Source organism: Thunnus thynnus, chromosome 23 (assembly GCF_963924715.1).
Source record: "Thunnus thynnus chromosome 23, fThuThy2.1, whole genome shotgun sequence".
NCBI classification, from domain to species: Eukaryota; Metazoa; Chordata; class Actinopteri; order Scombriformes; family Scombridae; genus Thunnus; species Thunnus thynnus.
In genome coordinates, this window is record NC_089539.1 from 18,298,400 (window position 1) to 18,321,209 (window position 22,810).

Below are 22,810 nucleotides of genomic sequence, written 5' to 3' on the forward strand. Positions count from 1 at the left end.
ACAATGTATACTGGCACAGGAAGAGAGGAGGGAAGCGGACTGAGAGAAGGTACGAAAGCAACAGAGGGAGCAGATGTAGAAAAACGAGTGCAGAGATAGAAAAGAAGCTTAGCGATGCAGCTCTCATTTGCCACGCCTAATTAGGATAACAATGGATGCTTTCAAGTTAGGATAATAGAGGCCCATCATTCATCATAATGGCTGGAAGAACGGCCTGGCCAGAGCTGAACTCATGTAGCATACAGTGTGCCACAGGAACCAGGGGAGACTCATATAGTAGTCAGTCTGTGGATTTAAGGAGCGGCTAATAAAGGCATTGGACTGGAGCCAGAGGCTACTGGACAGTTTAACGAGCTCAAAGAAGAAAGTATTACAAGGGAGCTGCATTGAATTCCATCACAGCAGTCAGACTTCACTTTTTAAGAGAGGGCACTGTATATTTCTTATCTTTAACTGCATTATTACGAACCTTTTTTTAAATGACAAAACATGTTTTTTGAAGTCTACAGTTATATATATAGTATACACCGATCAGCCAGGACGTTAAAACCACTGACAGATGAAGTGAATAACATTGATTATCTCGTTATAATGGCACCTGTCAAGGGAAGGGATATATTAGGCAGAAAGTGAACCGTCAGTTCTTGAAGTTAATGTGTTGGAAGCAGGAAAAATGGGCGAATGTAAGGATCTGAGCGACTTTGACAGAAGCTAAATTGTGATGGATAGATGACAGTCGGAGCATCCCCAGAACAGCAGCTCTTGTGTTCCTGGCAATGCTCGCTGACATATGTTGTTCCTGGTTTGCAGTGGTCAGTATCAGGGCTGCATGATATTGGAAAAAACTGACATTTCCATATGTTTTTTTCTGTGATATATATTGCAGTATGGATATATCACCAGATATATGCAGTGTGTTATTCTATCCTCTTCTAACAAACCCCCCCTTCTACTTCTACCACACTTGATTCAGACCTCTGCCACCCCTCAAGAATTCAACTTGGACTCTTCCACCATTGATTTCACTATGTGACTCTGACACCAGCATGGACAAGTGGAGAGAGAACAGGTAGAGAGGTATTTGAGAGGTACAAATGGACTTGTGTGTCGCGGTTGTGTTATTTAAATGTAATGTACCATTTCTAACAATGTTCTTATGTATGCTTAATCTGTATGGCTGCGGATGGTAAAACTGTCAAACTCAAACACCAAACAGATTTGCCACACTGCAAAAATTGGAGGGGAGTTGAGAGTTCAAGGTGTTGCCTTGGCCTCCAAATTACCGAGATCTCAATCCAGTCCGATCCATGGAGGCCCCACCTCGCAATTTACAGGACTTAAAGGATCTGTTGTTAACATCTTGGTGCCAGATACCTTCAGAGGTCTTGTGGAGATGGTGCCTCGATGGGTCAGAGCTGTTTTGGTGGCATGAGTGGGACCTACATGATATTAATGTTGTGGCTGATCGGTGTATGTTGCATATAATTTATCCAAAGAACATGTGATGTCCACCCCTGGAGGAAAAAATATGCCGTTTGCCCCGAGTGACACGAGAATCTAAAAGAACTTGAGCGTGCTGAGAAAGCAAACAAAAGACTCATTAAATAAAGTGGGTGAAATTATGTTTTCTGGTGAGATAATGGGGAAAAAAAGCTTGTTATTCAGTGCATGAACTCCGGTCAACTGCGTGCATGAATGTGTGTGTGTGTTAGGTAGGGGTTAATTCTAGACCGGCAACAGAAGAGTTGTAAACATTGACCTTTGAATGTAGTTCCGCTGAAAAGACGAAATTACACAAATCCTACATTTATGCCCGAGGAGTCAGTTGTAAGTCTGAGAGCGAGGCAAGAACAGGAGGAGGGTGACTGCGCCTTCAATTTTCTTTTCATTCTCCTCATTTCATTAAAGTCTGTTTTTCCCCATTGCCTTTAAATTCAAAGAAAATAATCAAAAAGGAAGAATAGAATGAAAGAACGAGTTGAGGGAGTCAGAAAATGGGATGTTAATGAAGGTGGAGTGTAAACAGCGGGGCATGAGTGAAAGGAGTGAAGAACCGGGGAGTTTTTGTTAATTGTTGGAGGCAACACTTGCCGTCCCACTTCTTAAAAAGGATGTTACACTGGGACGGGAGGGAGAGAGGGCACACACTCCCCTGACCTCAGTCTAATTACTGCATACCTTGTGGTGAATAACAGTGATTCTGCAGGAACTGTGGAAGAGAGGAGGATGATGTGATGCCCTGATGGTCGCCTGGTTCCATTCGTACCTCCCTGTGGTATATAAACCAGCGCGGGATGTCGCTGCTGCCCCGGGGCAATGAGAACTTGTAGGGGGGGGGGAAAGTGTGTGTCTGCTCTACATTCTCCACTCTCCTCGTCTTCTCTTCACCTCTCATCGCTATCTGCTAATGCACTTTTGACTTGCCTGAAATGTAGAGATATGAGTTTTTTTAAAAGTTAAGTAGAAACCTGGACTGAACGCAGATAGCAGTGGTAGCCCTGAGCTGGATAAGTTTTCAATCAACAGTCGGGTCTAGGTTTGGCTTTCTGCTACAAACGCCGAGCACAGAATGTCTGATTCAACCGAGCTGGAAGGATAAAGTCAAAGGGGGCATATTTTGGACAACATATTTTTGGTGTGAGTGAAGCTCCTGAAGCATAAAATCAATGTTTAAAGAAACCAAACGCAGGGGAAAAAATAACAGCCAAGAGCCACTGGTTATTTAGAATAGAGAGCGGCCGCAGTACAGTACGGCCGAAAGCCAAAGATTCTTCTACATGTTACAGACCACCTATGCAACGAAGAGCCAAACAACTGATTTCACATATACCGTACCACTGACAACTTCATCAATCATTGTGTGTATGTGTCTGTTGGTAATGTTCAATACTGTATGTCACATCTACTTGTAAAAGCAACAACTTCAGTAAAGCTTAATGAAACCATTTAACAATTTTTCAAGTTACAAAGCTTCACCCAGTGTATTGTTTGGTTTTTGTTTCTGATTTGTATAGCTAAACCATTCTTTTTATTGATCCATTGATTGTTTGGCCTATAAAATGTCAGAAAATAGTGAAAAAAATGTCTTCCAGCAGATAATCAAATCCTAAAATGTAAGATGCAATCAGGAAAATTTGGCACGTTTTCCTGATAAATTACAAACAATTAATCATTAATCAAAATTATTATTTTTTATTATTTTTGTGTCTCATTGTTCGACTTAAATTTCAACACTACAGTACATTTGGGTTCGATTAGCTTGGACTAACTTTGAAGTCTGAGATATCGAAACACTCGCACATGAAAAAGAAACCGCGTCACACCATGCTGTGAGTTTATAGCTTCACAGTAAAGTAAGTAGAGAGACAGAAAAATGATTAAACACGAGGTCACACGATTAACCTTTTCCCTCCTGCGGCTTCTGGCAAGGCTGCTGGGTGGTTCATATTGGACAGTATATTCATTCCCAGCACTTCCTCCACTTCATCCTTGTTTTCTTGGATTGTGAAGGAGTTGGGGAGTATTGCCATGGCGATAAACTATCCAATCACACACTGTATCAATCCATCATATTGTCATCACTGACACGACAGTGACCTGTGACACTCTTCACGGTCGTAAAAGCGTCGTTTCTGTCGAGAGACGACCGTCAAGAGCGCCATGATTTAGATTTAGAATAAAGGGTCTGACTGCTGTAAAAGTCTGACGCATTTGACAGATTAGTAGTCCAAACACTTGCCAAATAATAAAAGATGATCTCATTGAGTGTGTGCCAAGTTTGAAAGCACTTCTTACTTGCCTAAAAAAATAAGAAACTGACACATAAATTTGATCTCATTGACATCTACAGTTACATTGAACATTATCAGATCATTGCCTAAATCAAGAACAGACTTCTTGTATTCAAAATAAAAATGTGACAGTATTTTGGGTCTGACTATTCGTGCTTTCATACAGTATTTATTGGGTTTATGGGGGAGTCTTTGAGAAAAGTACTCCTGTGGTTATGATGACCAAATAACACAAAAATGAGTAGTGGGGTAGTTTGAAATCAAGTGAAACTAAATGTTATTTTACAGGACTGATTGAGTCTCTGTATCAGTGGATTTGGTCAAGTTTGCACATGTACTGGTACAACTTAGAGTGGCAGAAGTTTATGTTTCAACCATTTATTCATGTATTTATTTTGACCTTCCTGCTTGCTTGCTGGCTAATTTTCACTCACTGTGGTGTTGCAGCTGACTGAGGTCGATGGGAGGCAGTTGGCTGGATGTAACTGGTAGTTTCTTGGTTACTGTGACAATAAATATACTAATTATCAGCCTCACACCAAATTGTAGTCCTGTTTGTGTGTTAATTTCCCCCCCAAAACACAAATACATGTATTTTTTTTTAATCAAATCTGAAGTACAAACTGAAGTAAACAAACCCATAATTGGAAATCGTGTAGTCACATAACACAACGTCAATATTACAAAGTATCATCACTTTTCCGCAATTCTGCTTACTGTATGACATTATTGGCTATTTTTCATAAGCAGTTTCAATATAAATTGTATTCCAGATGTTAATTATCAAAAAGGCAATCAAACATTCAATCCTCAGAGTCAGCTTATTTCATTTAAGCTGCATAATTTTCTCTTCAATCCATTTTTTTTTATAGTCATTTGAGAATCAGTCAGTTTGTCAAGTTTTCTTATGATATTCAGACAAAACCTGTTTTTGTTGTGATAATTACATAAACAAGCCAAAGCAAATGTGCCGCAGAAGCATTTAAAAGCATTAATGAGAATAACGTTCTTACTAGCAGAAAATCAGACCGAAGTGACAACTTAATCTCCTTTCAGCTTTGTCTGGCGGAGGGAAAAAAAAATAAAAGATGTATTTTCTAAATTATATGTGAACATTTTCATTATTTTTAAAGCAAATTAAACTATGCCTCATCTGTCAAACAGATAATCTTATTACCGTGTCCTCTGTTGTCTTAGAAGAGGCTTTTCATTGGAATAAAATAATCACCGTATTCAGTGAAGTGAAATCTAATGTAAATTTAAATCAGGTACGACTGAAAAGAAAGCAAAGGTAAAATTAAAAAAAAAAACATGATCGGTTGAAGGATCTGGTGTTAAAGGAAGCATAAGCTGATGCCCAAAGATGTGTCGTCGTTCATCTGACGCAGAAAACAGCACTACTATGGTTGTCAATCGAATTAAAACCAGAACAGTGTGAAAAGCAGAGTGCAAACCTTTCTCCTCTCTCCGTCTGTCAACTCTCTTTCCTTCCCTCCCTTCCTACTTCCCCTCCTTTCTCTGCATCTACTGAGCATCAGGTGTGTCTCTCTCCTCTCTCTCTCTCTCCCTCTCTCTCATGGCCAGGCTGTCTTTCAGAAGGTCCCTCGCCGTCTCGCTGACAGTTAGGAAAGCATGAATAATGTGCGCGAGCGCGGGGACAGACAGGCCGGGTCTCTTCATCTCCCGAACCTATTTAAACGTGCCTCTCTCGGTTCCCGGCGGAGAGAGGAATGAAATGAGTGTGTGAATGGGGAAAGAGGGAGAGACAGAGTAAGGGAAAAGAAAAGCAAGTGCGAGACACTGCTGCATATGTAAAAAAAAAAAAAAAAAAAAAAACCTCCCAGGAGTGACGATGTGAGCTGGCTTAAAGCAGCTGGAGGTGACCTCGCTGCAGGCAAAACCAACAGGGAGGGGTGGGGTGGATGAAGGTTTGTAAAAGCAAGCTAAAGGCTAGTGTGAGGCTTGACAGGAATCCCAAAAGAAGAAGTCAAAGCTATCCGCAGACAATACCGGCCTCAAGGACATGAATCCTCAGTGAGAGACAGCAGAGTGAGACAGATGTGGTCAGTGCATACACTTAGGGTATGCTAATAATGTGTCTCATCATTCCTTGTAGGATCGATACTTTCTAGCAGTAAATCAGTGTCTTGTTTAGTCTTATTGCAGAATCCTTATCTGGTCAGTTCTGGCTTGCATCTCTTGCTTCTGACACTACATGTACAGACATCACAGTTAGATCAATATATCAGGCAAACATTGTTCTTGTCTATTTTTGTTTTCTGCACTTAACCACAACATTTTTTTTTCAGCTTCCCTCATGTCTTAAAAGATAGATGTCCTTGGTTTTACTGGCTAGTTTAAGGGTCTGATCCATAGACTGCATATAAAGATGGACGTAGATGTTTGTTTGCACTGGAGCCACGTTGCCTTTCACACTCTGGAAACACGCCACGCTACCTAGGACCAAAGTGAGCTGTGCACACTTGGGCTAACATTAGCTACTTTGGCTAAATTGTGCTAACATGTATCGTAATCAAATAACATTAAGCTTATCGAAATATTGTGACAATAGTTCGACTCAGTGCTAGCCGGAGAGAGCAGCAGGTAAGCAAACTGTCAATCACAAACTGTCAATCTCAGTGGTCAATCAACACCCACACAGCAGACATCAAAGCTATAAGTCTCCAAATCTTATTAATGAAGCAATAATTTCCAAAATGACCACCAGCACACTAATTAGATTGCCTGAATTTAGTGATTGACACCATAATGACTTGTTGGAAAAAAATATTGACTTAAGTGTTTCTAGAGAGAAGTTGATGCTTTTTAAATGGGAATCAATTGGAGCCAAAGCGAACTGTGAAGTATATTTACACTCATTAGAGTTTGTTTATTCATCTTCTTCTTCTACTGTGCTTCTTCTGGTTCTTGGTCAGGCAACAATATAGTAATCAAACCTCTTAAGATGATATATGATTGTGTAATTACACTTTTCACCACTGCCATGTACATACGATCCTGAATATGTTGTAAGTTGTGATCACTTCCATTAAATTTGATAATATTAGACTTATACAACAATCAGGCTCCTCAGGTGCTCATCGACATTGTGAAATATCTAGCTCATGTCTTACTCGCGATGTGTAGATGGGAAATTGTGAGGTGACTTTTAAGAAAACCTCCTTTGGACTGAAATAATTTTAAACTCAAGTTGCAACAGTTTTAAAGTTACAAAAGTCTGAAATTCACTACAGGCATTTACTATTTATACATTCACAAGAAATTTCATGCTCCAGAGACACGAAAGTTTGAACTTCACTTGTGAAAATGTCAATACCTGTATGTATTTCCATTAAAATTTACATCTAATAATAAATGTTATTTGTTGCTGTCTTCGTCTTAACTCACATGCAGCAAATGTTGTTTTTCGTGTTTGTAATTAGTCCTCTTTAAGTACAGCCACAAAGTATCTGTTGCCACACCTAAATGAGCGGCAAACATGTATTCAATAATTGTTAAACTATATTATGAACTCAGCCGGATCCGGTGGACTTAAGCGTAACAAGTGTTGTGCCTTGCTCAAGGTAAGCAATGTGTCTTTTGTCATTCCTCGCCCACCGTTTAACGAACCCAAGGAGCCTTAAAAAATCCATCTTGGTCCAAACCTAATCCACTCAGAAACACACATACCGAGATGGTTACAAATGCAAACACTCTCTCTCTCTCTCTCTCTCTCACACACACACACACACACTCATCCATGTAGAATAAGAAGACAAGACAATTTGATCCTTGCCAAGAGATAGGCGGGGAAGGACAGACCAACCACCGAGGCTCTCAGAAAGGCTTTAATCGCTCTGTATTGATTGTTCCCCCTTTTTGGTGAATCAGCAACAACTAGTGTGGGCTGAGGAGTTTGCTTAATATTCCCTTCTCTCTGTGAGCAGGTCAGCCAATTTCACCCTCCCAAATGCCTTCGCTCCAAAATATCCCATTTAGTTCTCATTTATATTCATACCACTGGCAGTTTGAGGGTGTAGAAATATTAACTTTTTCCAACATGAAATATGAAATCTTACAATATCTCTCTCTCTATAAAATCTTATGGAACCCAGGGGGTGCACCTAAAAAAATTTGCAAGTTGCACAACAGCAATCCATAGCCACTTTGTGATTCATCACAGCTTCACAACCACAAACTGATGTTTGCTCTTGCTTCATCATTTGCCTACCGGGCAGCTATAGGTCTGGACTATTCCTATTTGGGACTTTGATTGGTTTTTGATAGAGAGGAGGCCAGAGAGAGGCTGAAAACAAGACTGCAAGAAAAAAAACCACTGACTAAAGATGACAGCATTGATTTGTTGCAAAGATAAGAAGAATCGCCTTATCTCTGGGACGAAGTTGGTGTCATTGAAACTTGTTGAAAAAAAGCACCACAAGGAGATATTTAATGGCAAATGAGCATTCCTGTAAAACAAAAATGACACATCCCAGGAGTCTATGTAAAACTATGTACATATACAGTACGCAGCAAATAAATAACTTACTAAACAGTGCTTAAAATACGCTACAGCTTATAAGTGTCAATGTCAGTTACAAAAACATCAGCTAAAAGGATACAAGCTCTAGCAAAACAGAGAAGTCTTACACTGGCTTTGCCTATTATTCATTCAAATTCACAGCTTCTCACTGCAAAAAACAGCTTTGGTAATTATCGGATTGCCAAAATCATCAATCATCACGATACACAAGCTCTCTCTTCCACCACCTCTCCCATCTGCGCAGGTAAACAGTCGTCCTCCTGACAAGGCTTAAAAGTGCGGCCATAGTGCCGCTATTCAGACGGAGTGGGTGAGTTTGATATGCATCCCTAAAAAAACATGAATGAGAAGTTTAATCCTCCTTCATTTCACACACCAACAATGCCAGAACCATTAGTTCAAAATTACTTTGAATTAAATATGTTGGGCCATCTGGAGAGTTTTTCACATAATAAAATATAACACCTGTTTTTAATCAGAGAATCTGCCTAAGTGTTGAAACGACTTGTTAATTAACGTATTAGTCGTACAGCAGGAAATTAACTTAACTAGTTTAATTTATTACCATTTCTAAGTTAAAATACTTCAACAAATAGCATGAGAATGAGAGACAGAAGCAAACCATTTTGTGCTGTATCTTAAAGCCATGGGCAGATGGTTGTGTGGGCAGTGTTTTGTTAGCACTGGTATTGAACAGTAAGAACGACAACAGCATCTAAACAGAGTGACATTTGCTGGTATGTTAACATGCTGTTTAATGAGCTGCAGCTGAGCAACTAATTAGCTATCTAGCCTGCTAACAGAAGTTAGCGGAGCACTTTTCCCTAGTGAACGTTTGTTCGGTGGCCTGTTCAACAAGCTAAGGTGCAGGACAAGACGTGTGTTCATGTTTGCAAGTCAGATAAGAAGGAGACTTTAGCAGGAAAGCTAATGTGGGTTGTTGTTCAGAGTCTGTGGCTCTTGTCTTGCGTAGCAGGATGCAATCAGGCTCAGTGTGACCGTCGCTCTGCCTATGATAGAGTGTTAACGTTACTGCTTTCGACGGACAACTAAGTAGATGAATGATGAATGCAAAGATAGGGGGCACCATCATGAAACCAAAAATATAAAATATAAACTGGTTTCTGATTTCTTTTTCACAAAGGAGAACACAGGAGAAGTGAGTTATAGAGCAAATGTGTATGCTGTAGAAGACAAAAACCAGGCAAGGCTATAGGGATGGTCCAGACTGAAATATCTCAATAACTATCAAAAGGATTGTCAAGAATTGTTGCATATTCATGATTCCCAGAAGAATAATCCTACATGCTTGTAGTTCCCCTGAATTTTCTTTTAGTGCCACCATGAGGGTGACATATGTGGAATTGGGTGAAATGTCTCGACAAGTATTGGATGGGCAGACATGAAATAAGGTGCTCATTCATGTTCCCCCCAGGATGAATTACAATAACTCTTTATGACCGAATACCTGCAAAGCTAATAACTTTTCTACTTTATGTTTAGTGCTAATCGGCAAATGTTAGCATGCTTACATGCTAAGCTAAAATGGTGAACATTATGCCTGCTTAACACCAGCAGGTCAGCATTAAGCTCAAAGCACTGCTGTGCCTATGTACAGCCTAAAAGAACTGTTAGCATGGCTGTAGACTCTTGTTTTAACAATTGATCGAACAAAATAAGACATTTGAAGACATAATTTGGGTTACGCCAACATCTGATGGCCATTTGTCATTATTTTTAGATATTTTACAGACTAAATGATGAATTACTTCAACCAATTTTAATTCCTAATTATTCAATAAAGAAAATATTTGTTAAATGCAGCCATTGATCCAGCTGTAAGTAGCTTTAAATTTAAACCCAGCATGAAGAGCAGATCCTTGCACACATCAAGTGCGCTTAAACAGTATAACAAAGGTTACATACTGTATGTTTGGCTCATATGCGACGAGCTGTAGTAGTAGGTCCATTCATTAAAGCTTTTTAAATGGACAAAGCAACTGAGAGCTGCTTACTTTATGAAAATAGCAACCTGAATGACATACTGTACATTCACTTAAATAAACCTGGGCGGTCACACAAAGAACACAGACAAAAGGGAGGATTAGTCAGTCGCCTTGAGAGAAACAGAAATGGACTCCAAAACAAATATGTGCACAGGGTCTCTCATTCATCTACAATTTGATATAATTAAACCGTAAAGGACTCCTTTCTGTTTTTTTTCTGTTTCTTTATGCTCTTTGGCAGCTCCAGACACCATTCATTTATAGAAACTTAGATAATGGAGAAGGTCATAAAAGAGTTATTTCATCCTCTTTCACTGTTTAAAGGGAAAAATTGCACTTTACTTCCAATGAAGAGACAGTTTTATTGATTGCTTTAAACATCTAGTTAATCTTAATTCAATGCCACATAAGCACAAATAAGCACAAGCACCTCACAACACACCTCACAAGTACAGTATACACACACACATAAAAGTTTGCACCCTTCCCATTTCTCCTCCATCCTTGGAATACTTCCACTTGCCACAACAGATGGCTGATGTTGACAAGGAGGGAAAGACAGTTATGTGTGTGAGTAAGCTTGTGTGTGTGTGTGTGTGTGTGTGTGCCATCATTACCTTTCCCCAGAGGTGAGCCTGGCAGTCAGACAGTGTAACAGAGGCAACGACAACAGGATCTCTCCACCAAACCTCTGTCAAGCATGATTGGACAGCATGTGGTAAGTGGTGCTCGGGCCCCGGGGATATAGTGATACACATACACACACACACACACACACAGACATTGGAGAATAGCAGCAGCTCTTTAAGCGTGTGTCTGTGTGTGTATCGCACTTTCTGTGCTGCATTTGCTGGTGCAACTTAACACTCTCAATGGGACCCTGACAAGAAGACAGATGAGTCTGACTGCACTGAGAATCACTGCCGCACTCCCACGCAACAGTGTGTGTCTGACTCAACACAAATTCTCGGGGATTGCCCTGTCCCATCTTTCAAACCCCCAACGGACCGGTGACCAGTCCGAACTCATCATCACTCACATCAGTCATTCCATTACTTGGGCACGGTCCATTGATTAGATAGTGTCATAACATACTGGTTTTCCCTTGAGCTGTACTGGATAACGTGTGCAGTGCTGTCTTATGAATTGTTCTTTTGTTGTATGGGTTCTTATGCTGGGAATTCCTGTCTGCAAAACAGTTTCATCTTTGATTGCAGTAAGGCTGACCTTAACGTTGCTGACACTAGCTAAGGGTGTATAAATGACTACATATCTGCTCTAATATAGGACTCCCAGCTATACAGCATGCAGTTCACAAGACAGTGACTCAACCATCGTATGAACATTATTAGTAAGATGTTCAAAGAAGACGAGAGACATCATTATGCAAGTGCTGAGGTCATGTACTGTATTCGTGACTTGAGAGAAGAGCAAGAACGTGTAATGTCACGATTCTTCTTTTAATCCAAAACAGGGCTACAACAGAGAAGACAATCTCCACTAATAAATATTCTGTGGGTTATTTGGTCACTGCACAGAAATGAAATGAAATGGCAAAAGGTAGTTGAGTGCACATGCGAAAATCCCAAAGTGGGACAGATGCTGTATACAAAGATCAGTGCAATAAAATGGATCCGGACTTTCTTTATTAGATTAGTTTTATTGGACAAGTTTCAACCAAATTCTCAGGCAAGCACCGGTTTTGGTTGAAACGTCAACAATAAAGCCAGTTTAAATCTTATAAAGCAGGTCTGACTCCAGTACACAGATACCACACATACCAGCAAAACTTAACAGCATTAAAGCAAAATACAAAACCGTTTCTTGGAGAGGAAGAGGCAAGACTGAGCTAGAACGTAAAAAAAGATGTCTTGGTGGTACATCAGGGCAAGAATTGCTGTGGATGCCCCAAAGTTTGGCCATAATGCCCCTTCTACAATTAACTACCCACATGGTCAGTTTGGCATGCATCATTTAAAACTACATGCAACGCAGCAAATAAACAGACTCAACGTTTCCCAGTGTCTCCGTCATTAGGCTGGACATCAACAGTAACACAAGATTTCTCCCACTTCCTCAAATATGTGTGTAACATTAACACAAACATTAACAGCTAACCCGCTAGCTAACATTAGCTAACAGTTATGTGATAACCACAAGCAGCTAAAACACTGTACAGTGTAAGTATTGATACACATTGCATTTTTAAGTTTACCAGTCACACACTCTCCTACCAGTCTCTTGGAAGCATTCAAAAATGATTTTCTCCATTTATAAGACTGCTGTGACACTTGTCTGTGAAAGTGGTATCTGGCAGCTTGACATATTCCATTTCTGCAGTATAGATGTCTGAAGACGCTTTGGACTCATTTTCACTCTTCATTAATTTATTTCCTCCGTCGCAGAAAAGCAAGTTACACAAGCCTTCAGGAACTCCTGCAGGTTAAACTGGACTGACAAAACACTTTTAGGATTGACTGACTTTAACACACTCACTAACAACAGACTTTAAGACACCCACTAGCCTAGCAACATTAACGCTACAATACTACAACTAATAATGATAAACTCAGCACTGTTTTTCTGACTCCTAATTGTTGATTGAATACTGTTTTGTCTTCACACAGTATAATTATCACTTATTGTTATTGCACCATTGGTTTTGCTCCACATTTTGGTTGCAGTGTCCCAATACATTTGTATTTATAAAAGGTCAAAGTGGCCTTTGCCCTAAAAATGACTTAATTCCAGGCCTGGTACATATTACATTACTGAAAAACACTGGGTTTGCATATTGTGTGGGAAATTTGTCACATGTGATCATTCGCCGCTATGTCTCTCCCACTGTTTCCTGCCTCCACTGTCAGTTATAAATTGAAAAGCACACCCACGCAAAAAATAAACATACATAGGATATAAGAGTCTTCTTTTTTCTTTTGCTCAGGAAGTTTCCAGTTGCAACTTAAGTTTCATACATTTCAGATGTTTGCAATCTGAACATATCATGTGTATTACAAGGTATGGCTTCATTACACTGCTCCCAACATGGGTTGAACTCGGTTTTGACAAGGCTCAACTTTGGGATGAAAGGGTGGTTAACAGGCAGGTTTACAATGGTCATTAAAAAATATTTTAAGGGTTACTGTGACTTTAGTAAACCACAAATTCCACTCTTCCCAATTCCAGAGATACTGAAAATGATTACAGTGTAGGTTATTGCATGAAATTCTCAAAAGGTGACCACATAAAGACAAGAAATCCTTCATCAGGCTGCCATGTGTGATCTTTGGTGTAAACCTTGTAGTGACCACTTTTAATGAACCCAAGTCCAAAACTTATCATGTCAGAATGTTACTGTAACTAGCTAGAGAAGTCAGTCAATGACAATGTTATCATGCTAATGCTTAGTAGCTATGTCTACCATGTTCATCAACCTGGTTAGTGTCTTAGCATGCTAACATGGGCTAATTAGCACTAAACACAAAGTACAGCTGAGGCTGATCAGAATGTCATTAGTTTTGCAGGTATTTTGCCATAAAATTTAACCTGATGGTGGTGTAAGATGAAAAGTCAGAGGATCCCCGAAGTCTGACTCTGGACTATGAATGTCTGTACAAAACTTTATAGCAATCCATTCAGTAAGTCAAGATATTTTTCTCTGGACCAAAGTATTGGACCTACAGACTGCCATCCCTAGAGCTGCACTGTTAGCTTTTTAAAACTGGAAAGGTACTATGAGCTCCCCGTTGCTCAGGCTGCTGTAATGACTTTCCCCAACACTAGCTAACACCCAGCCAGCACACTGATTGCCTATGGCTAACCTGGAAGAGTCTGCTCGTACCTACACCTAACACCACTCAGCGAGGCTCAATCAGAATACACTTCTCAGCTCTAGAGCACAACTACAGTAAGAGCTACAGCGGCGGCGAAAGATGTGGTGACAGCCTCCGTAGCTGGCTGCATTAATCCTTCACTGGAGCTGAAATAGGAAACAGAACTGTTGCAATTGAGTGCGAGTATGCGTGTGAGATAGATGGTGGAAAAGGGTCAAGGGGTACGAAGCAAAACTGATTCATCTGAAGGCTTCGGCAACATTATTTAGGAATTCATAAACCAATTACGCTCAGTGAAAGGTACGCATACAGAGAGAAGGTCAGTGTTTGCTCTTCATGCAGATTATATAAGGTTAAGAGATTCATTAATTTGCATGTCATTGAAAACATATCACTGAATGAAAAAAGACATACAGATTTCCCTTTACTAAAATGCGGCTTTTATTAACTTCAAGGTTGATAGCTTCAGCCAATCGCAACAGGGTTCATCACATATCACAGCAGCTTTATGGCAACGTATAGTAACAACAAGAGAGGTTCACTTTATTGTCTGGCAGCTGTTTGATAAAGTCAAATAAAATAGAAACTACATACAGATGTTGGCACTTTGGACCAAGTTAGCAGTAAAATAACACACCTGCTCTTATAAATAGATGCTTGAAAAGGCCACGTGTAGCCTATAGCTAGTGACGACAAGTAGTTCAAATATTTTCATGACTAAAACCTCAAGCAGTCACAATCGCCACAGCCTCTGTCTATGTGGATTATATGACTGTCGACCAGATTCATAACAGCAGATTGAAGTTACAGATTCTTATGACAGTAGGTCCGGGCAAGATTCTCCTCTGTTCACCTACACATGGCCAAAGCTCAGAGCGACACACCAGAACATGCATCTCCAAGATGTGTTCAAACTGTTTCACCGTGATCTTGTCCCTCACATAAGAGGGGAAAATGTCTTAAATTTGCATTGCGGTGGATGTTGATATTTGTGATGCAACAAATTTTGCCAGCTCTGTTTAAAAAGGCCTTCAAACTAAGAGAAGAGCAAATTATTTTTTAAGGCTCATGATTTATTTGCTTTTTACAAACTTGCATGTGTAAGCAAGTGGCTGAGACACAAGCAGTAATATTCCCATACTTGCCTGTGTACTTTGTGTTTGCCTTGAGGATTAAAAAAGTACATTCACTGGACTATAAATAAGGGAAACACCAACACCAGAATATCTTCATTTACAATGTCCTACTTTGCTCACAAAAAACATAACGTCAACACTTTTCTATGCTGTTAATGTTAAAATTGCAGTCGAAAAAGGGGCAACAGCAACAAGTTTTAGTAGTTTCCTTCCATTTTCCACCACTGTTGTTGTCTTTAGTTCCATTCATGGTCTTAATTGCATCTTGTAGGTATGTCTTGTTTAGAGCAGCAACTATTATTCGATTAATCGATCGACAGAAAATATTATGAATAATATTTAGGCTATTTATAAAACTATTTTGATAATCAATCATTTCAGTCATTTTTCAAGCAAAAGTACCAAAAATTCTCCTGTTCCAGCTTCTTAAATGTGAGCATTTGCTGTTGTTTCTTTGACATATATAACAGTCAATTGAATATCCTAAGATCCTCGACTGTTTGTCAGACAAAACAAGCAAATTGAAGACATCCCCACGGGCCATTGGCAACATGGCAACAAAATGACATATTTGCATTTAAGGGTGTCAATTGCAAACGTGCACTACCAATCTGAGGGAAACTCAGAATACTACAAATCCACCAATCTGACTTTTTCTGTCCCAATATCATAATATTATGATACACTAATCTGCTGATACCAAATACCAACCCAATGCCAGTGTTCTCTTTATCCCAAATTTATAATCTGTGTACCTTTTATGTAAGGTAAAGTAACAAACAGTCATGTATGCAAACAAGTATATCAGTGCTTTAACTGTGACTGTTACTGAAATCAATTCTACAGTGGCCACAGCAGCCACAGGAAGTAGTCTCAGTCCCATCCTTGAATTATCCATAATGTCTAACTCTAATGAGAATTCACTTACATACCCATCAGCGTTTTGTAGAGATCCTAATTATGTCCTACAGGGGAGGTCTGATTGCTGTGGCAATCTAATCTAATCCTCGCCTAGGAGACTAATAAAACAGCTAATACTGTATGTGAGCATGTGTGTGAGTGTAAAATGAGATAGAGTCATGGCATTTCAGACGTCATGAAAAATATCCCAATATCCAGAGGTATCCCAAGAGAAAGGGACAGCAAAGAGTTGTGACATTAGTGAAGCATTGGACCACTGCAAAGGAGAACTTGATGTATTATTCAAAAAGGCCATGAACAACCTTTGGAGATCGACCATGCATGTAAACTGGTCAGTGACCCCGTTCCTTGACCGGAAGCTAAAAAAGGAACAACAAAGCAAAATTTATGGCCGTTTCATTGGTGTGTAGCTGGTCTATTTTAAACTGAAAGGTTTTATGTTTGATGGCTGTTGTTTTGTCTACTTACAGTGGCTCCTGTCAATAAAGGACAAAGTAGAAGTATCCTCAATTGCAAATATATCAGTCATGCAAGAGAGGTGAGGTAAATACATTTTACCACCACAAAAGGCTCATTTTCAGATTGGTAAAATTGGAAACAGGCAGAAGTTTGACATGCAAGAAGTCCAGAAGTTTTAGTCCTTACAAGTGCACAGCTGAACACGTTTTTCTCTCAAGTAACCCCGGTTCAATTCAACACTCATATCAGGCACCTGTGAGCGAAGGTTTCGTTTCCAGCCGAGTTTGACAAAACCTTCGCCTAACATCGAGCACACAGGTGATGTAAACAAACGCCGCTCCGAATATAAAAGAGTGAGACCCCGTCATTATCGCTGGATGTTATTTTATCCTTGAGTATTATTTGTGCGGATAAATGCAACAGTTTTTCAAGTACACCCAATACTGACTGAGAAAATTACATTTTTTTCTGCTTACTGTGATAAGGTCTAACAGTTCTAACAAAACCCAATATTTATCTAAATTTTTTCTTACCAAACCAAAAAAGCTGAGTGGAAAAACAACATTAAGACCGAACAGCATGGAGAGAAACCTCAGTTGAAAAAACAATTTAACCTTCAGGAAGTCTTGAGTAATAGTCACTAACAGTAATTTATGTAGAAGAAGTTAGAAGCTGGTGCAAATCTCCATTTGAACATTTTTGATGCGACTTTCATCTATGTTGTTGGGATCATAAGAGAAGGAAGGGTCAGTGTTGTCTTGTCGTACACACACTTGAAAGTGGCTTGAGGACAATCATTGTAACTAATCATTTTCATTATCGATTAATCTTCTAATTATATTCTAATTGATTCATTATTTCCTTTATGAAAATAAATGTTGAGAAACGTCCATCATAATTTCCAAGAACCCAAGGTGATTTCTTCAGATTCCCCGTTTAATCCCACTATCGGTCTAAAACCCAAAGATATTCTTTTTTCTACCATAAGACTAAGAAAAACAGGAAATCCTCTAATTTGAATACCTGGAACCAGAAAATGTTTGCATTCTTTGCTTGAAACATGACTGAGACTTCAGCTCTACCGATATTCTCAGAGTTTAAACGTGTTTTTGCAGTTATAATAGACCGGTTATTTAGTTATTGACAGTAAAGTCTGAGATAAAAGAAAGATCAGACCCACCCGTTATATGACGGCACCCAGCTATGTTTTCCATATTATTTAAGTACTATAAACAACAATTTTTAAAGGGGAAGTATCATGCACATTTCCAGGTCTATCTTTATATTCTGGGGCTCTACTGGTATATCTTTTTATGATTTATAGTTCAAAAAAATCCTTATTTATCTTATCCTGGCCCTTTATGCAGCCCCTCAGTTCAGCCTCTGTCTGAAACAGGCCGTTTGAGCTTCTGTCTCTTTAAGGCCCCGCCCCCCTCCCGATGAGGCCACTCTGTTCTGATTGGTTAGCTCCCGGAAGCTGTGTCTCAGCTGATATCCGCAGTATAAGTCGTTCTTTACTTGAAATGGAAACTTCTCAAATACATCCGTACACTTTTGAGCCAAAATAAGATCTGAAATATGCGAGCGGACAATGTGAACAACCTTAGCAACAACCTTAGCAACAAAGGCTACAAAATGGATGGCTTTTTATGGGCATGTGCAAACAATCTGATATCAACACGAAGAGGAAGCTGAGGTAACTAAGTGTTCATAGCAGTCTGAAACCCTGCATTTCTACATACATTCACCACAAATGTTGGAACTTTGATCATATTTAACATAGACTTTCAGCATTATAACAGTTGAAAAATAACAGAAAAATCACAAATAGCACGATACGTCCGATTTATCTACCCACTCATTATTAAAACATGAGACTACAATATAGCAGAACGAGTGGTCAGTCCTGGCTTTCTATGATAATGCTGTGCACTTAATTGAAGCTCTCTCTCTCTCCTTCAATAAGGAATCTGTTGAAACAGACTGTAAAGTGTTTGATGTGCCTCTGCTGACAGTAAAAATATCTGTGACTGAACACACTGCTGTAAGGACACTGCAAAAAAATAAATAAATAAATAAAAATGTTTTCACGCATAATATTTACTTAATGCACATTTCAATCATATTACAAACAACTTGACACTAAAAACATCCAATCGAGCAAACACGAGCTGAGCAGCGGGGGGAGAATATCAATCACTTCAGCAATCACTGGGGGATATAAATATTTCATGAAAAAAAGAAACACATTAGTTTGATATGGGCTTGGCTGCCTTTTGAATAAATCCTTGGTGTGATGCTCAAACACACACACACACACACACACATATACACATATACAAACACACACACTAAGACTTTGATCCAAAGCCTCTTACAGGGTTTTGTAGATTTTTTACCCCAAAATGAGACCACAGATCCCCCTCTCTCAGCTCACAATGCAAGACACCAGTGTCATTAGCTGCCAAGGATCAAAGACACAGACGGCCAGAGAAGTGAGGCCGGGACGTGTAAGAGTTTCACGTCTAGTGGACAAAGTTGACAAGCAGAAACTTCATCAGCTGGGGTTAAGCAAATTTACACAGCTTTTTAAAAAAGAATATTAGCGTCAACACGGGTGTCCTGGGCACAGCTTGTGTTGCAATTCAAAGTTTTCTCCGACAGCTGTGAAGTCATCGGACAGCACAATATTGGCTTCATATCCTTCCAGTGAAACCACAGCACTCACTTAGGCAATCCACTGCACTTCCCGGTAGAAAACCTCCGCTATAACATTCCTGAGGTGACTTCTGTGTCTGTTGCGGTCAATAATAAGCTTACAGTGACCTTATCATACTTTATGTTTACTCATTTTCCATGACGCTACCATAATGTTGAAATAAGGACTTGAGGATTTGCTCTAATATTTGTACAATATCCTTTCCAAATCCAATTTGGTCCACTCAATGTGGCACTAATTGGATAATAAATATTGCATACTTAAATGTCTGCTTTGCAAAAAAAAAAAAATAATAATAATAATATGTGATTCAAAGGTCAAACAGCAAATGTAGTGTAATTTTCTCCATCAAGAAAGAAAGCAAACTTGTAACCTCAAGTAGTCTGGAGGTTACACTTGGGCTGATGCCACATCCGAAAAATTCTACATCTACTGCTGCAACTAATGGTTATTCATTATTAATCAATTAAAGATTGATTGGCTATTATTTTCTAAATGAAACTATGAATCATTTGGTCATTAAAATGACTGAAAATAGTGAAAATATCCATTACAATTTTCCAGAACTCAAGATAATGTATTCAAATTTCTTATATTGGCTAACTAATTGTGATTTATTGTAAAGGGGCGAAGAAAATCTGCCAAAATGACAACTCATTGATACATAATACTGTTATTTCTAGTGGCCATGCATGTTTATAATAGTGTGCTGTACTTTATTTTTGTTTTATTTCCTACTATGCATGTGAAACAAACAGACGTGGCTTGTGATAAAATATCTGAGAGGAGTCAATAACAACAAATGCAATCTAATCTGATCTAATCCCATGTTTATTACCAGGCTGTTGGATATTCTATTCTCTTAACCTGTGGCTGCATGACATTTAGAAATATTACAGTGAGTCCATCATCATTATGGTGTTGTATATTTGTTATTATGAGTTATCTACTAGGCTGAAACCCATTCAAGATCAATACTTTTACAGGTAACACTCTGGAATGTGTGTTTTCTGACTGCCTCAAATGTAACACACCCCCTTATTGGCCAAACTACAGTACACACACATAGCAACAGGACCTGCCAACACAACCAAAACACGTCTAAAACACCATTTTACAACAACGGCTGTGCAGAAAATGAGAATATCTGAGTACAGAACACTTGTAGCAACAAAAAACACCCGCAAAAGTTCATTTTCTCCACCTAGTTTGTTCAAAGCATCGAGCAATAGCCTTGAGACTCAGTTTTGGGAGACAATAGCAATGCTGTCAAAACACAAAAGCGTGCTAAAAAAAAAAAAAAAAAAGCTAACGGTTTTCCCAAAAAAGGAGAGAGAGAAAAAAAGCAAGATATACGGGAAAGTTGGTGTGAAAGCTGAAAAACCTCACCTTGTTTGACACACTTGAGTCGGACGGGGTCTTTGCTGTGTTTGACCACAGCATGGACGTCCCTGGTGGTGAGTCCAGCCACCGGGGTATCATTGACTTCCAGCAGGAGTTCATCCTGGCAGAGTTTGCCGCTGTGGCAGACCGCTCTACCCGGGAGAAGCTCGCCGATAACCGGGAACTGTCCATTCTCTGCGCCGCCCTTCAACTCCAGCCCGAGCTCCCCCTCCTCATTCCTGCAAAGGACACTCTCATGGACTTTGTTAGTCCAGTGGTTCTTCCTCTTCTTCAGGCTTTTGGACATGGCTCAAACAAGGGGGGAGAGAAAAAAAAAATCACATGAGTGCGGCCGTGGAGGAAGTTTCAACGCTGTCTGAAGTCTCCGCAGTGTCACCGTTAACACTGTAATGTGTCCACTTTCAACAGTAGACGCCAGTTGTTGTATCCATGTCAGCGCACACACTTCACACGCACAGCAGCTGGATCATCAGTCTGCCTTTGCAATAACTGAGAGCTGCTCAACTTGGGCTGCCTTCAGGGGCTGTCTCAAAGATCGGAATTGACAGGTTTAATAGTAGTAACTTTGTTTATGTAGCACTTTTTTTTTTTAACGTGCATACGTAAAATAGAGTAAAGTAATGAAAGTCGTGGGGGGAAAAGACAAAGAGTTAGCTAACAAAGCAAGTGTTAGAGGTGCAATTACAAATATTCAATTCAATTTTATTAATATAGCGCCAAATCACGATAGAAGTTATCTCGGCACTTTACATATAGAGCAGGTCAAGACCGTGCTCTTTCATTTCCAACACTCCCCCCGTGAGCAAGCAGTTTTTTACATATGAATGTAAAAAATGATAAAAATGAATGAATCAAACAAATCAAAAGTAAATAAATGAGTAGAAACTAAAAATAAAAACAGAAATAAAAGCTTTGGAAACAAGAATTAAAAGCAGCTTTATACAAGTGTGTTTTGAGGAGTGATTTAAAATGTGACACCGATTCGTTTGGTGTATGCAAACGATTAAATGATCGGTACAACAGAATTTAGGGGAAACTGTGAGATTGAGTCATTACAAAAAGCATTAAAGCCATTAAACAACTCACAACCAATAACATGCGTAAATGAATTACATATATTTCTATAAAGTCAAAATTTGATGTGGCAAATAGGGTTGGGGTCATAGTTTTATCAGCTGACCAACAAATTATAATGACATCAATTATAACTTTTTATATCATTATATATGTATACCATTTAAAACCTCACTCCCTTTTATAAACTTGTTTTTTCAGTTTCACATTTAATTGCCTTTTGGCCTGTGCTACAGTCAATAAATGCACCAGTTAAATAAATAAACAGATCAATATAGATTTACATTATTATACATTTTATAACTTTTACTGCATCACACATTTGTTCTCTGCGGGTTTATTTCTCAAATCAAACCTAAATGTACCGTGGACAGGCGTTTACAACTTTCAAACTTCAAAGTTTAGAAGTTTACGAGGAGCACATGAAGGCAGCATCCAGCTTCAACCAACCCAACTGACCCGGATGTGAAGGCTGGAGGAGGAGGAGGAGGAGGAGGAGGAGGAGGAGGAGGAGGAGGAGGAGGAGGAGGAGGAGGAGGAGGAGGAGGAGGAGGAGGAGGAGGAGGAGGAGGAGGAGGAGGAGGAGGAGGAGGAGGAGGAGGAGGAGGAGGAGGAGGAGGCAAGGCTTTTCCCAAATCCAGCTTTCCATGGAAAAAAAAAAGGAAAAAAGAAAGAGACGCAGAGTAGCGGTGTTTCCACTGACATGGCAGCAGAGCAGCAATAATCAGGGTTTTTCATACCACAAATATGTCTCTTCTTTTTGACATTTGCTTACCGACAGTTTGACAAAGAAGCGAGAAACTATCAGACTATAACACTTAACCTAGTAACACTTGTATGAGCCTGTTAGCTGTTAGACTTCAGAAAGTAAGAGCAACTCATATTGCTTTTTTCCAGCCGCAGTATCATTCCTTTCCCCTTGAA

General features: G+C 39.4%; 1 protein-coding gene across 5 annotated transcripts in view; it reads right to left on the reverse strand.

Moving 5' to 3' along the window:
* The window catches only part of magi2a (membrane associated guanylate kinase, WW and PDZ domain containing 2a), a 236,932-nt gene extending 215,313 nt beyond the window's left edge, over positions 1-21,619 (reverse strand). For 2 of the 5 annotated variants that reach the window (XM_067582374.1, XM_067582372.1), the window contains exon 1: positions 20,798-21,615. In XM_067582374.1, coding sequence (XP_067438475.1) covers positions 20,798-21,098 — 301 coding nt within the window. In that variant the 5' untranslated portion in view covers positions 21,099-21,615. Of the gene's footprint in view, positions 1-20,797 lie in introns of all 5 variants that reach the window. The other 3 variants (XM_067582371.1, XM_067582373.1, XM_067582375.1) reach the window with 3 other exon arrangements.
* Positions 21,620-22,810: the final 1,191 nt, after the last annotated feature.